The sequence below is a fragment of the Centroberyx gerrardi genome, chromosome 20 (genome assembly GCF_048128805.1).
Source record: "Centroberyx gerrardi isolate f3 chromosome 20, fCenGer3.hap1.cur.20231027, whole genome shotgun sequence".
Lineage (NCBI taxonomy): Eukaryota > Metazoa > Chordata > Actinopteri > Beryciformes > Berycidae > Centroberyx > Centroberyx gerrardi.
Genome location: NC_136016.1, coordinates 24,649,215 through 24,665,525, shown reverse-complemented (window position 1 = coordinate 24,665,525; position 16,311 = coordinate 24,649,215). Strand labels below are relative to the sequence as shown.

The 16,311-nt window shown below is 41.0% G+C and overlaps 1 protein-coding gene across 1 annotated transcript in view; it reads right to left on the bottom strand.

Annotated features, from left to right (window-relative positions):
* Positions 1-7,974: 7,974 nt before the first annotated feature.
* LOC139912676 (serine protease HTRA1B-like) overlaps positions 7,975-16,311 on the bottom strand; it is a 35,047-nt gene continuing 26,710 nt past the window's right edge. The window contains exons 5-10 of the mRNA XM_071900538.2: positions 14,871-15,065; positions 13,058-13,090; positions 12,260-12,374; positions 11,427-11,484; positions 10,391-10,486; positions 7,975-8,595 (exon numbers count right to left, since the gene is read on the bottom strand). Of these exons, the coding sequence (XP_071756639.1) occupies positions 8,427-8,595; positions 10,391-10,486; positions 11,427-11,484; positions 12,260-12,374; positions 13,058-13,090; positions 14,871-15,065 (666 nt within the window). The 3' untranslated portion in view covers positions 7,975-8,426. The remainder of the gene's footprint in view (positions 8,596-10,390; positions 10,487-11,426; positions 11,485-12,259; positions 12,375-13,057; positions 13,091-14,870; positions 15,066-16,311) is intronic.

Sequence of the window (16,311 nt, the reverse complement as noted above, 5' to 3'; positions counted from 1 at the left end):
GATAAAAATTGGCGTGACACCGCCTCCCTAACCCCCCCAAAAAATCGCTGATTGGCTTTGCCATTTCTTGCTAACGTATGAAATGCTGTGGGCAAGAAGAGCCAAAACTCCGCCTACCGGCGAGCATGCGAGTGAAGACTCCATCCTATTTTATATTAGTAACAGTTGTGTTTAGCCATTAAAGTTAGTTTATTTAAGTACCGTGTCGCGTGCGTCTGTGACGAGTGACGACCGTAAGCAGCCTACATATCACAAGTGAGATTGAACAGTGCTGATGTTGCCACACTGGACAACACTGATGTAAAACAAATATGCCAACAGTTCATCTCTGTTAATGACAGGCGTAGGCATGTGTTTGGCTCCTTCAAATAGGAGCAAGGCAGTGGACACTCAGCTGTTTGTATGTAGGGTTTGGATATAGTTTACAATATCTTATTATTATTATTATTATTATTTTAAATGTAAATACAGATTGTTGGTTTGAATAGGCAACAGTACTACAGTACCTGCCTTAAAACAAAATGTGCTCTTCAAAGTCCCATTCAGCTGGCAAATTTGAGTAAAGGATTCATTAATGTGCTACTCCCTGTGTCTGTGTGTCTGTTAATGAGTGTATTGGCTACCATAACTATCTAGATCAGTGGTTCTCAACGTGGGGTCCGGGGACCACCAGCGGTCCTTGAGGGGGTTCCAGGGGGTCCCCAGCAAATTGATGAATTGTTAAACTTCAGCATTATTTAATTTACAAATAGTTAACACAATTACAGAATGTAGAAGAATTACTGTTTTGATCTTAGTTTCACTGTTATCTCTCTACCTACAATACAGACAGTCATGGGATTCTGGATCAAAATCATATCTAACAATAAAAGTATTCTCAGATTTGGGTCCGAGAGACAAAATCTCATCAAATGGGGGTCCATGGCTCTAATGTGGACTAAACTAGGGGTCCTCGATATGAAAAAGGTTGAGAATCACTGATCTAGATGACATGAAATGGCGGTCAGAAGTCTATCATAAATGTAAAATGCCTCAGCTTCCAGTGGGGGTTACATCCCCTCCGGACCTCCCCCATTTGTGTCCCTACCAATGTCAAAATCAAACCTACGCCCTTGCTGCTGAGGTTGAGGGTTCAGATCCCATAAGAAACAGCTGTGGGACTGTCAGGCGCTTTGCATGTAAGTCTGCACAGAAACGTCTTATTTTCTCCAAAAAGTGGAGAGGAAAAAAAGACAGATGAGTTCATGTACTTAAAAAACAATGAAACAGAAGCACGGCTAATCTTCTGCAAAGGGCTTGTGTCAATATTTAAAAGTCAAATATCAAAAGTAATTCAGGATGTAGGAGAACTAACGGTTGGGAACACATTCTGGCGGACGGTTTGGTGTCTTTGGTGTCGCTCCAGCGCCGCGTTCCCCCGACCGGCCGGCCGGCCACGCCCGCTGCCTTCCAGGAACAATGATTCAGTACGAATGAGTCAGAAAATACATAAAGTTGAATTATGTTTGAGTGGATGCTTCATCTGGAGGACAATAGCCGCCGGGCCAGTAGAGCAAAACGCCAGAAGTTTCCCCAAAATATAAAACCGACACAGGCGATATTCCAGTCAGGCTGAGTCAGAAACAGAAAACAAAGTCGCTGCATGTCTTCTAATGTGCAGAAGCACAGCGGCCAGGCCAGCGCACCCTGAAAAATAAACGTTACAGTCAGAACCGAAAGTAGTTCTTCACGGTGATGCCGTAGGAGAAGCTTTTTAAAGCAATATTCTGTTTAGTTTAACATGGAGGTTATTTGTCTCTTGACCGCCATGAAAAGCAGAATATAATCTCACCAGGATCAGATCAGCTGGACCAGTTTGTAGCGGTCAAATTTTTTCTTCCCATTCATTTGAATGGAAACTGACATTGAACACGTTGGAGAACAGATTCAGCATCAGATCCTGCTGTAAGACAACAAAACATCCTGGATCCATCTACATTTTGCATTTCTATTCTTGCTTTACACTAAAATTAATATTTAAAGTTCCATATCCTCCACTGTCCAGAGTTTTATTTTGTGTCTTTCTGTCCATTCAAAGCTGTGTGTGTGGTGTCATGAACCAAAAACTCTCTCAATCCATTTCTCCACGTTCATTTTCCAGCATCTCTCTGAGCCTTACCAAGAACAGGCCGTTTCTGTCGCCGTGTCTTTAAGGCTCATTAATATTCACGACCCCTCCGTTCCGATCGGCTAACCGTTTCGAGAGTGAAACGTGAGACGCCGCGGCCCGGCGGCTACAGGTAGGGAAAACTCTCCGGTAATAAACGATGACGACCGCTCGACCGCTTTGAAAAAAACACTTTGTTAGTCTATTATTTCTTACAGAAATGATAATGAGCGAACCTTTGTGACGCCACAAAGTTACGGAAGTCCAAACGGCTCGTTTAGAGGCTCGCTTTTCTAATATGGATTGTGTGGATTTAGTTGGCGACCGTGCGTTTTGAGACTTTTGATACTCCTTTATAATCACAGAGGCAAGGGGAGTCCTGTTTTACACCATATGGGGCCTTTAAAAATAAAAGTAGATCCGGTCTCCCAAACAGGAACTATCTCTCCTACATGGTATCCCTCCTCTGTTCTCTTCTATCAGTAAAAAGCTGTTTGGTGAGATTCTGTTCTGAAGCGTCGGACCGACAGTCAGCTGGACTCACAGCAGCAGATCTGATGCTGAATCTGTTCTCCAACGTGTTCAATGTCAGTTTCCATTCAAATGAATGGGAAGAAAAAATCTGAACGCTACAAACTGGTCCAGCTGCATCTGATCTTGGTGAGGAGATTATATTCTGCTTTTCAGATAAATAACTCCATGTTAAAACTAAGTGGAATATTCCCTTAAATTCTACAGGGAACCTTTTACCTCTGGGTTCTTCAAAGGATGAAATAAAATAAGAAGTAGACCTCAACATGTGGGTGTGACCAGTTGTTCTGGGAGTAAAGAACTTTAAAAGCTTCTCCTGTGAAGAACCACTTTGGGCTCTACCTTGAATCTTTATTTTTAAGGGTGCAGAGGAGACGTCTGTTTCCCAAAATCTGAAGTGAAACAGAGGTGAAGAGCTCAGTGCCAAGGTGGAAAACAACTGACAGCTGCAGACGAACGCTGAGTCAGAAGCAGAACCGGGTCAGCAGTTACATAAAAGAGGACGCCAAATTAGAAAATGATGTCTGCGGATGTTTTGGTCGGCATGTGGAGGACAAGACGCCGAGTCAGCAGAGGAGAGGAGACTTCTGGGTAAAAAATCTGCTGTGTCAATCAGGAGAAATCAGGTCAGCGGCTCCGTTCACATCTCATCCCACCGGGTCGAAATTAAACTCCATTCAGATCCTCTTCCACTGTTATTTATCACCAGCAGTTATTCAGTGATGAAGTGTACTTTACTGTTTTCCCTCAACCTGCCTCGTCTGCTTCTACTGCAGTGAGTGATTTACTACGTTTCCCAGAATGCCTTTCGACAACCTCCTGAGAAGGGACGTGAACTTCAGCTGCTGGTTTTACATGTAGATGGAGAGAGAGAGAGACACAGTGTAGAGAGTTTTTCCGGTCTAGAAAAACTGAGTCGTCCCTTATTCAGAACCCAACCTGTCTCGTGCTGCAGTGCATTCTGGTCTATTCCCTACTCAAACAGTGCTTACAAAAAGAAATGAAAGACAGATGTTTCTCTTCATTAGTGATGACACACTGATAATGGCATAAGCATCCTCAGCTCCCTCTCTTTGTAAGTTTGTAAAATAAAACGACAGCCACCAGAAAACTATCTTTGCTGCAGGGGTCATGATGTTGTTTCTGACCAGAAGCACTTTAATGCAGGAAGATGTATTTATGACTCATGAGCTCAGAAGCAGGAGCTTACGAGGAGCAAGTGAAGGCATCATCTGTTGGGACGTTTGTTGGAAAGCACCTGAACATTATCTGAATTTATTTCTCTAAGGACAAAGGTTTGTTTGGTGCCTTTGGTCCAGCTCATAAAGTTTTCTCAGTCTTTAACAGGTGAGGGTTTGTTTGTGAAGATGTTTTGTTCAGCAGTTCCTAACTTTTTTAAAGTGTTGAAGGATTGTGCTTCAGCGCTGCGTTCATGTTCATCAACAGGACGACATCTTGTTGCTGTAACTTTGAAGCGTTCACGTGTTTTATTCATTGGAACGCCCACGTCCAAATTCATTTGTGTTTATGAATTTAAAATCATCCATAAACTGCAGCAGACATTACTCATTTTAAATAAGTAGACTTGACTGTATCAGTATGAATATATCTGATCATTTTGATTTGTATTACCAAGTCTCCAAGTGGGAGAAATCAATTAATATAAAATTCCCAAATGTCCTGCTTGTAATCACCACTAAAAGGCTGGCATGAACACTTTTTCCCAGTTAGCAGCTCATATTTTCGGTAAATCTGACACGACCTGAACGCAGCACTGGCCTCCAGTCCAATGAGAACTCAATTAACCAAACAGAAAACACCTGATCTCCGACAGCTGCAACCACAGCAAGCGACTGACAGGTTTACAGTTATGGAGTTCCTAAAAGATTTAACTCAATAGAGAAAAATATTTTACAAACTCCTCAACATTTTCCCCTTTTTCCAACATGAATCGCTCCAGGCTGAGAAGATGATCAGATAACTTCCAGTGTCGGATCATCGATGATATCCTGAACTTTTTGTCCCTCCTCTACTCTCACCTGAACAAATCACTGGACGTGGAAATCAGGTTGGAATCTCACAAAATCTGTTTTTAACATGCTAAAATCATCATCAATTTGCAATGAAAAGCTTATTTCTCTCAAATCTTTGTTTACTTCCCTGTTACTGAGCATTTCTCCTTTGCCCAGAATTTCTCTCAAGTTATTTTCTTATATGAACTGTAACCAAGTAAAATCTTAAATTGTTGCATGTTGCGTTTATATTTTTGTTCAGAGAGAGAGAGAGAGAGAGAGAGAGAGAGAGAGAGAGAGAGAGAGAGAGAGAGAGAGAGAGAGAGAGAGAGAGAGACAGAGACAGAGACAGAGACAGAGAGAGAGAAAGGCCATTTCAATAAATGAAATAAGTAAAAACCACTCCCCCACCCTCCTAGACACCCAAATTCTTACAGATCATTGTTCCATTATACATGGAAAAAAAAGTAAAAACTATACTGTATTAATAACTATATAAGCTAACTATAAAACTATATGTGTGTGCAGCTATGTATGTGCGTCTGTGTGCATGTGTTTGCAGTAAGCTCTGTGAGTGAGTGTGTGTGTGTGTGTGTGTGTGTGTGTGTGTGTGTGTGTGTGTGTGTGGTGGGTCAGAGTGCTGCTCTCTCTGTTTCCCCTAACAGGATCAGTATTATTTTTAATGTAATCAAATTCATGTTTATGTCTGAATTTGTTGAAGTATTTTGTTGGGACTGATTGGAGTTTTGGAGTGGGGGTTGCTATTTTTGAGAGAGAGACAATATTTAATTGTTCTTTTTTAAATTTTTATGATTAATGGGAATATACCTAATTCAGGTCTGCGGGTATTGTTTGTAGTTTTTCTGTGGACCTACGGGATACTTTTACAAAGATGTATGATGGGCAAGAGCGCCCCGCACCTCACTACCATAAAGAAGAATTGGTTCTATGATTCAAATCATTTGAACCAGATTCTAACTGGAATTTGGATGTAAATTTGACGTTTTATCGCATAAAATGCCCTGAGAGCTTTCTCTCTCAGTTCATTTATTGTTGGATTAAAACTTCCAGTTGAAGTCATATTTGTTTCTGGATCTTTATTAATGGAAAGTTCCTGTATCCCTGAATTTTTCATTATATTATAAAGTAAGAAGTCAAAAATGAAGGTGCTGTTTATGAGATCTCCTCCATTAATCACCCCCTTTAACTAATTTTGGGGCGATTTTGCATGAATTAAGGGGTGAATTAATGTAAATGACTGAAAATGTAAGTGGTTCATAGCACTGTTCACAGAACACTAACAGCCCGACTATAAACTGAGTGTTATGTAACGTCCTCCCTTCACTGGGCCCAGACACACACACACACACACACACACACACACACACAGCCAGTAAATTGTGTCATGCTGTGTTGAACTCACTCTGATCTGTGTGTCATGCCACAGGAGGTTATGCGGAGGGAAAACGTGCCAACATAATAAAACGGAGAACATGATGTTTGAGAAATGACTGAATTCTGTCTCCAGTTGTTTTCTGGTTCTGACCTGAGCTCCACACACACTCACTTTATCCTCTATTTAAAAAAAAAAGTTAGAACAAAATCAAATTTGAACAATGTCTTCATTAAACAAATGTAATCATATATATACGTACGTATATAAATAGAGAATAATTTGAATGCCTAGAATGTGGGACCTTTTAAATTAACACTTTAACTTCTCCTAAGTAAAAGTAACAGTACTTCTACTTGAGTAGGACACTGTATTGTTGGAGATCTACAAATTGAAGCTTTTCCAGCTGTTTTACACGTTGCAAAGCACTCTGGGTAAAAGAGTCAGATGAGACAAAGTTGTAATACATGCTGGTCACTAGAGGGCGACATGTCCAATAATAAACTCTGGCTCTGATACTGTCTGCTGGGGGAAACATCTCCGCCGGCTTCACTTCTCCCCTCTTGTTAAATATTCTGTCTACCAACTCTTTATTTTATTTGTATTTACATGTTAAGTGTTTAGCTGATGCCAGATTGGTTGTAGGGATCAAACCTGTGATCTGCTGGTTACAGGACAGTCTGTCTAAGTGTGCTGCCACTCTTAAAGACACAATGAAACGGCATTTTGAGAGCATTAATGTGATGTATTTCCTGTTGAAACAGGAAGTGGGGGCGGGACATAACGCAGGGAGGCATCATTCAAAAGTGTAAAACAATGGAAGATCAGTTAGGGAAAGAAAGGCAGTTTTAATTGGATGTGAGGGGCGGAGGGGCGGGACTGTTCAAAAATCTGTGATGTTTTATTGGTTGGAGTTTTTATTTACACTTCCTGGTGCAGCATGATGTCACCGTTAAAGACACACTGTTCAGGAAGGAGAAAGACTGAGGTTTTGATATAATTTTTTTTGGCATTTGTTGTTAAATAGGTGAATATTATGGCATGGGAAATTAGCTAACAAGGTGAAAAAGTCATTTTTCATTTCACTGTGACTTTAACATGGGAGGGCAGCGGTATGTCACCATGACTGCTCATAACTTCAAGTTGGGAAACTTAAGGGAAACATGAGGTGTCAGGTGTCAGGCTCATTAATAAACCGTCCCCCCGGTGAGGTCATCATTACAAACGCATGTTGTGCGGCCAAGCGTTGTTCCAACCCACAGACCCACCCTTTAACTTTGAATTTTAAATTCTAGTCAAGATCCGAAGGTTTCCAAAGACACCAAACATGTCAGGCTGAATTACTGGGAAACGAAAATGAAGAACAAGACATCTGAGTTTTTCCATTTGCTGTGATGCTGCAGCGTCTTGGTTTGAATATTTCTCTCAGTCTCAGCAGCTGGAGCTTCAGTGAAGAGCTGAACAGCAGAGACACAATATGGACATAACATTATCGTAAAACATCTTTTTTTTTTTTACTTTGAAGCTACTTAAAGGGACATTTAAGGGGAAAGTCAGGGTGTGAGGGGTTAACCACCACTAGAGGAACAAAAACCTGCAGAACACCGACCCCCCCGAGACCAGGATTGATTACCTAGGCTCTGTGTCTTCAGATTGGATCCACAGGGGATCCCAGAAGGTTCCTTGAGGAACTCCTTTATGAAGGGATGAAACTTGTGGAGTTCTTCAAGGAACACTTAAGGGATTAAAACTCTCAGCTGCTTCTCATTAGCTTCCTCTGGATCTTATTAGAACCTGCTGCGGCTCACAGATCTACAGCAAGACTAAAACCAACAGTTATGACATCGAAGAAAGAAAAAAAGACAAAACTTTTAAAAATAATTTTATTCTGAAAATTGACGTCAAACACATAGAGACAAAATACTATTTTAAAAAATATTCCATCAATAACAAACACAACGAAACAGAACTACGGTAACCTGCAGCGACCGATGGAGTTAGTAGAATATAAAACATCTGTGATGATGAGAAGTAAATGGAGATAAGGAGAGAAATTAAAAACACAACTGAAAAGTATGAAGGAAGGGTTGAAGCTTCAGTTCCCAGAGTGTTGAACATGGACCTTCAAGGTGTGTGTGTGTGTGTGTGTGTGTGTGTGTGAGTGTAATAGCATGGGAGAGTAGTAGTAGTAGTAGTAATTACAAGTTCTTAACGCAGTAGGCGTGGCCCCAGACACACACCGCTATTGGTTGCTTGGTTTTTCAAAGCGTTCATGATTGGTTGAAAAACACTGAGAGCCAGCTCTGGATTGGTCGGTTGGCTGTTTGCTGGGTCAGCTCAGAGGTCAAGGGTCGATCTCCTCGGGGACGATGGTGAGGATGACGTCCTCGTTCCCTCGCCGCACCACCGTTCGCAGCGTTTCGTCCTGCTTTATGGCGGCGCTGACGTCGCTGGCCGAGGTGATTCGCTGGCCGTTGATGCTGATGATGACATCACTCTCCTGCAGGCCGGCTCTGTCAGGAAGAGAGAAGAGCGAAGGTTAATATCACACTCAAAAAAGTATTTTGGTCTATTTACAAGAGTTAATGTGAGTGTAAGGAAGATTTCCATCACAGTGGATTAAACGGGCAATATTTAAGATTTGTCCTGTCCCACATCACAAACAGACTGTAATATATCTGCAGGGGCTGATCGGGTTGTTGATCAATACCAATCACTCATCGATTACTTGGCCAGGGAATGGTGGAGGAGGAGATGAGGTCTGTCACTGTTGTTGCAATTCCTACTGTTCACCAGTAGAGGGCGATATGCCTTTAAATAATTCTGACTTAAATGAAGCATTTATTAAATTGACCAATAGAACTAAAATGTAATGAATAAATGTAAATGTATGCAATTTGGGCTCATAAAGCCAATGCATTTCAAATGTGTTGGTGTTATTTGGAAATTTTCTATCAAACTGAAATAATCGAACTATTATCTGACTATATAGATCCAATAACAGACACTTCAAACAATTTTAGTTCATTTTTTAAATTTCTGTTTAGCTGATATTAAACCAAATAAATTTGTTGTTTCTATTTATTTTATATTATATATAGGAAATCAATTTAATCGTTTTTCTTAATATCTAATGGTAATGGTCAATGTTAATTTTCAGTTTTTTACAGTTTTCAGTTTGCTCTCCAGACACACACATCTAATATTCAGTTCATTTAATTAACAATAAAACTGACTGTTTTTTTGTCAAATTTAGAAGATCCACCTCCAGAACGGATCAAAGTGATGTGAATGGTGAGAGAAAACTGAAAACTGTGATTAAAGCAGTTTGTCCAGAGGGAGCTGGAGGAGCAGAGAGGGCAGTATCCCCGATGCAGCATTTACTCCCCGGTTTCTGCCCGTTTTCCAAAGACAAAAAGCAGCTTTAGAAGCAGCAGTGAACTTTCCATGTCCCTCCGTCTGGACGCACAGAGAGAGAGTTCAGATCTGAGGCCTCTGATCCGGATCCCGACCCACCAGACAACAAGAAAACAAACTAACGAGCTGTTTCCTCAGGTGGGAAGCTGCGCTCTCTGTGCAAAATGCTTTTCATGTGGCCAAAAAAACTTTCCAGAGACAAAATATATTCTGCGGGAGAGAGAGGACTCTTTTATCTGCTAGTGAAGAAGTGAACCGGTGTGGCTCAATGGGCAGAGCAAGGCACTAACACCGCCAGGGCTGGGGGTTCAATTCCCCAAAAATAAATGCACTCATTATGCTAAAAGGCTGTCATATTTTTCTATTCTTTCCGTGTATATTCACATGTGAAGAGTTGTGTTACAAAATGAGATATGAAGTGAAAAATGTGACACCTCCGCCTCCAAAACGATTCCTGACATGATGGTCAGTCTCCCTACAGATGATAACTGAAGTTGTCAGATATCCCAAGACCTTTCCTTATAAAAAAAAAGCAACATTTTGAAGATACAGAGAGTTGTGGATTTGAAATATGGTGAATGATTTGGACTGCTATGTATTCACAAGGAATATTAGTATTTATTGTATTTCCATTCACTCATTTTTTTGACTTGCACACAGTAATGGTGCTTCGGTGAGATGAAAACTAAGAATTTATAACCATGTATAATAATCAAGTTTATAATAATATGAATTTTGACGGCGTATTCCTTGAGTAATTTATCACACGTGATACACATGTTTGTTTGGCTCAGAGTCATGAATATCAAACGATAATCAAAATGGACGGGTTGAATTCTGGAAAGAAACCCCGACAGCAGGCGGATAAGGACCGAAGCCGGATGGACTCACGTCTCGGCGGGAGTCCGGCTGATGACCTCGATGACGTACGCCCCCGAGGTCACGTCCGGGAAGTCCGACTGCCGCTCCTTCAGCTCCTTCGCCAGCCTGAAGGGACGCAGAAAAACACCCAGAAAAATTAATTTGTCTGCTAACCGTCCCCAACGCAGTGAGGTCACACCGCCGGTCTGATTTTGATGAGAACTTCCAGCAGTTAAACAATTACACTGATGAGGTGTAATTGTTAAAAAAAGGTTAATGCTATTCAGAAGGTAAAGCCTAAAACAAAATCTGCTATTGGCTGATCTTTGGTGCCAATAGCAGATGGTGCCAAGATCAGCCAATAGCAGATGGATATTTCAGCAGCATGCTCTTTACCTTTAGATGTCAGGCTTTACACAGATTTGGGTTTGGGGTTTAGTTCCTCTTTAACAACTGTCATAAACTGCAGCTTGTTTTGGGTGTTTTCTACTGTGACGCACTCTGGAGGGGCAGCGTGGGCGTGGCCTGACCCACAGGACGTGGGCGTGGCCTGACCCACAGGACGTGGGCGGGGCCTGAGCTAACGGACATTCCTATTCACAGTCATCACTTGGCAGCCGGTGTTTCAGACTGAGGTCACGGTTTGATAGGATCGCCGCCCTTGTTTTGTGTTCAAGTCATTTTTTTGAATCCCGACCAACAAAGACGTCACCAGACCGACTTCTCGCCGCACAGAAATGACCTCAGATTCTCAGATTAGTGACATTTTTCAAAACAACGAAAACAGACGAAGAAAGTACATATTTTCAGTTAGCTCCCCCTTTGACCTTTGAGATGAGCGATGCTACAGATCCCATTACCTTCAGGTTTTATTATGTGTTTTCATAATTAAGACAGCAGAGGTTTAGATAGGACATGAATACATTGGTTCCATCAACAAAAAACTTCATGAGACTGGTGGTGACAAAACTGCATGCACTGGTATTTGTTAGATACCAACAAACGATACCAAAGCATTAAAGTGTAGATGTAATATCTGAAGCTGTCATGAGAAACAGTAACTTACGTTGAAGTGAGCGTCATCATTCTGACGCCGATGTATTTCTTCTTCGGTGATGTTTTACCTGCAGAACGACAGGAAGTGTGATGTGTGATGTGAATACATGACTTTGAATATTGTTAGATATGATGATGCAAGTTCTGTTGATCCTTTTTTTTCCTTCTCTCTTTTGTATTCTTCCACTTTGGATATGATACACTTCAGCTATTATCTGTTTATAATAATACAAATCTCTTATCTGGAAGTCACAAAATGCTAACAAGTACCAAACCAAACCCCTTAATTTTATCCCTGAAATGTCCTTATTTAACATTAATTATCCGTTAAAAATAACACAGCTTTAAAAGAGTAAGGTTAGTATCATGGGTTTATAAGGGATTTATTAATGGGTTGGTTCACAGAGACACATTCACAGAGAATTTTTCATTGAATTAGAAAATAAGGCGTCAAGATTAATGGGAGTTTAAGGAGGTTTCAGTGGGATCTCCTCCATTAATAACTCCTTTAATTCATTTTAAGGGGATTTTGCATGAATGAAGGGGTGACATTTTTTTTTTAATGATCTTGTTGTTGTTTGAGACCTGAAAAGGTAACAACAAATTATTTTTATTAATTATTAGAACACAGAAAAAGCAACTATAGAAAATGTTGATTTATTGGTTTCTTTATTGTTTCGCACTTCCTGTTCGTGGCCTTTTTGCTGCATCATCGCCATTCTTATCTATGAAATATTGGGGTGCGATAACGACATCGTGTCTCCCTCTCTCTTTGCCCCAGTGTTTCCCGTCTCTCTCTACTGTGAACTCTCTAATAAAGACAGAAATGTCGGTCGTCCGAACCTTTGGCCTGCCTGTCATGCGACTCTGCCAGAAACTGTCTGATCTTGTCTGATGGGATGGCGAAGGAGATTCCTGCTGTCACCTTCAGGGTGTTGATGCCGATCACCTCTCCATCCTGCGGGACACACACACACACACACACACACACACACACACACACACACACGCACGCGCCAACAGCGTGGCTCTTTATTGTATTCCTCTACAATAAAACGCAGCGTTTCCACATGCAGCTTGTTAAACGGCGTTCTGACGTCACGCCGCCTTCATGTAAAAACACGGCCGGCTGAAAACAAAAGGCCTAATCACAGTCAGCTGCGGACGCTGAATATTTGCCAAGCATTACCTAAACTCTGTATTTACTCATATTTACATAATAAGGGCTTTATGGGACTTGGTGTTTATTTATATGGGATTACGTATATCTCTGTTTCGCAACTTGTGGATCTGAGCCCAATAACAAAGGAGCGAGAGGTGAAGCAACAAGTCACAGAGTCACAGAGTGAGAGATGAATGATCAATAATCAGTTTTGTTCCAAAATGAGACGTCCAACATTTGAAAAATATGATGCAAAAACAAATTCTAACACTTTTCACAGGATAGTAAGCTAATGAAGTCACTGACTGACAAAATGCCAACTGGGTTTGAGAAACTTTGAATGATGAACTTCAGGTGAACCTTTTTTTCCCCAAAATTAATATACATTTAAAATTTAAGATGAAACATTACTGATCCCTGTGGGGCAACTAGGCTGTTATAATATTATAGGCGTCTTGTGTTGTCAAAAATTCTCTTACCAGGTTGACTAGTGGTCCTCCTGAGTTGCCGTACTGTAAGAAAACAAACAACAGCAGCAGTCAGGTCAGAGAAAAACATCTAGACTTCAACATCTAGACTTCCAACATCTAGACTTCAACATCTAGACTTCAACATCTAGACTTCAACATCTAGACTTCCAACATCTAGACTTCAACATCTAGACTTCAACATCTAAACTTCAACATCTAGACTTCAACATCTAAACTTCCAACATCTAGACTTCAACATCTAGACTTCAACATCTACACTTCCAACATCTAGACTTCCAACATCTAGACTTCCAACATCTAGACTTCAACATCTAGACTTCAACATCTAGACTTCAACATCTAGACTTCAACATCTTGACTTCAACATCTAGACTTCAACATCTAGACTTCAACATCTAGACTTCAACATCTAGACTTCCAACATCTAGACTTCAACATCTAGACTTCAACATCTAAACTTCAACATCTAGACTTCAACATCTAAACTTCCAACATCTAGACTTCAACATCTAGACTTCAACATCTACACTTCCAACATCTAGACTTCCAACATCTAGACTTCCAACATCTAGACTTCAACATCTAGACTTCAACATCTAGACTTCAACATCTTGACTTCAACATCTAGACTTCAACATCTAGACTTCAACATCTAGACTTCAACATCTTGACTTCAACATCTAGACTTCCAACAGCTAGACTTCCAACATCTAGACTTCCAACAGCTAGACTTCCAACATCTAGACTTCCAACATCTAGACTTCAACATCTAGACTTCAACATCTAGACTTCAACATCTAGACTTCAACATCTAGACTTCAACATCTAGACTTCCAACATCTAGACTTCCAACATCTAGACTTCAACATCTAGACTTCAACATCTAGACTTCAACATCTAGACTTCAACATCTAGACTTCCAACATCTAAACTTCCAACATCTAGACTTCAACATCTAAACTTCAACATCTAGACTTCAACATCTAGACTTCCAACATCTAAACTTCCAACATCTAGACTTCAACATCTTGACTTCAACATCTAGACTTCAACATCTAGACTTCAACATCTAGACTTCAACATCTAGACTTCCAACATCTAGACTTCAACATCTAGACATCCAACATCTAGACTTCAACATCTAGACATCCAACATCTAGACTTCAACATCTAGACATCCAACATCTAGACTTCAACATCTAGACATCCAACATCTAGACTTCAACATCTAGACTTCAACATCTAGACTTCAACATCTAGACTTCCAACATGCTTGCCTTATTGTTTCTTCTCAATAGTTTTCTTTCTTCTCAATAGTTTTCCCTCTCAATCGCCTTCAGCATGCAACTAATCAGTGCAGAGTTTGACTAATCAGGAAAAAGCTGAATCGACACCTAATCGTGGTCGAGAACAAAACAGATCCAAAACTCTTGAGACCGGACTCAGGCACTGAAGTCCTGGTGAATAGACATCAAAATAGTCTAGACACATCCTGAAATTATATTTTACTGACCTGTATATAAAGTCAAACACACACATAGTTATTATACGTGTATACATGCAAACAATTTAGGTCATGTCATGTTTAATTTTGGAGAAATTACTTTTGTGGGGAAATCAGAATTATTGCAAGACCATGTGAAAGCCACTGAAAATCCTGTTATTCTACCCACAGTCTTCTTTCCCCACTTTGTCCCTTCTGGGCTTCCGTAAGATGTAGATGTTCTGTCTGTCTGTCTGTCTGTCTGTCTGTCTGTCTGTCTGTCTGTGAGCCTGTCTGTCTGTCTGTCTGTGGACTCACGTTGATGATGGCGTCGGTCTGGATGTAGTCCATGTCGGAGTTGCGCAGGCCGAGCTCCTTGCCTCCTCTCTGGGTGGTGCTGACGATGCCGGTGGTGACAGTGTTCTGCAGGGAGAACGGGCTGCCGATGGCGACCACGAACTCACCGGGCCGCAGGTCGGCGGAGCGGCCGAGCAGCAGCACCGGCAGCTTCATCTGGACCGAGAACAAAACACAGGGGAGAGACACGATTAGAGAGGCGAGAAGGTGAGTTAAAGGGGCAGTAAGTGAGATTTCTCCTGACCCGTAACACAAACTGACGATGGAATTTATCTCGAGGGGTTGATAGTGTTCTTGATCAATACCAATGACTCATCAATTACTTCTTCTTCTTCTTCCTAAGCCTGTGACGACAGATGTGGATGTCCTGAGTCAGTGTGGGCGGGGCTTCTCTTCATCTACATCCCAGATACCAAACTTTTACCCTAAATTTCCGTCCACGTCGGTTCATTAAACGCCGCAGCGCCGTTTCTACCGGACGAACCAACAGTCGAGTTCGCTGTTAAAAAAAAAATCCTAAAATCCTGAAAGTGGTTTTAATATTTAAAAGTTGATAAACCCCTGCACTTCTGAAAAATGTTTTTTTTTAGAGTTGCTTGAGATAAAAAGTTTAGGAGTGAATGTATGAGGTCAATTTAGGGCCAAAAAGACTGAAAGCAAAAAAACAAACAAACCGTAAATGTGAAACCAAACCCGTAAACGAGAAAACCGGTTTAGTTTTCTCGTCTCATTTATGGTTTAGTTTTCTTTTTTCGGGTTTGGTTTCACATTTATGTTTTTTTTTTTTGCTTTCAGACTTTTTGGCCCTAAACTGACCTCATGCATTTACTCCTAAACTTTTTATCTCATGTAAAATAAAGGAACTTTTTCTAAACTTGGTGTGCGGCAAAGAACAATACTTTACAACAACAGTTTAATGTTGTTCAACTTCAGTTTCATCTGCAGGAAAGGTTTGCTCACTGTCCGAGGTGTCACTCATCCGTGTGTGTGTGTGTGTGTGTGTGTGTGTGTGTGTGTGATAGAAATAGCAGGTGTCTAGTTTCTCTCAGGCTGCACAAAGCAGCGAAACTGCAGATCTATGTTTCTGTCCTTGGAGCAAACACAGACACACACACACACACACACACACACACACACTGGACAGACGGCCAGACAGACAGAAGGGTTCCAGTAATGATCTTGAAATAGAATCTCTCTTCACTGACAAATCACCTGTTCTCACTGTATATATCTGTGTGTGTGTGTGTGTGTGTGTGTGTGTGTGTGTGTGTGTGTTGGATGAGCACGCAGACAGGCAGACAGACAAATGGACAGATATGTGAAGCTGCAGACAGACAGACAGACAGACAGACACATACAGTACAGATAAAGAGAAAAACAAAAATCTAAATAGAAAGTCAGA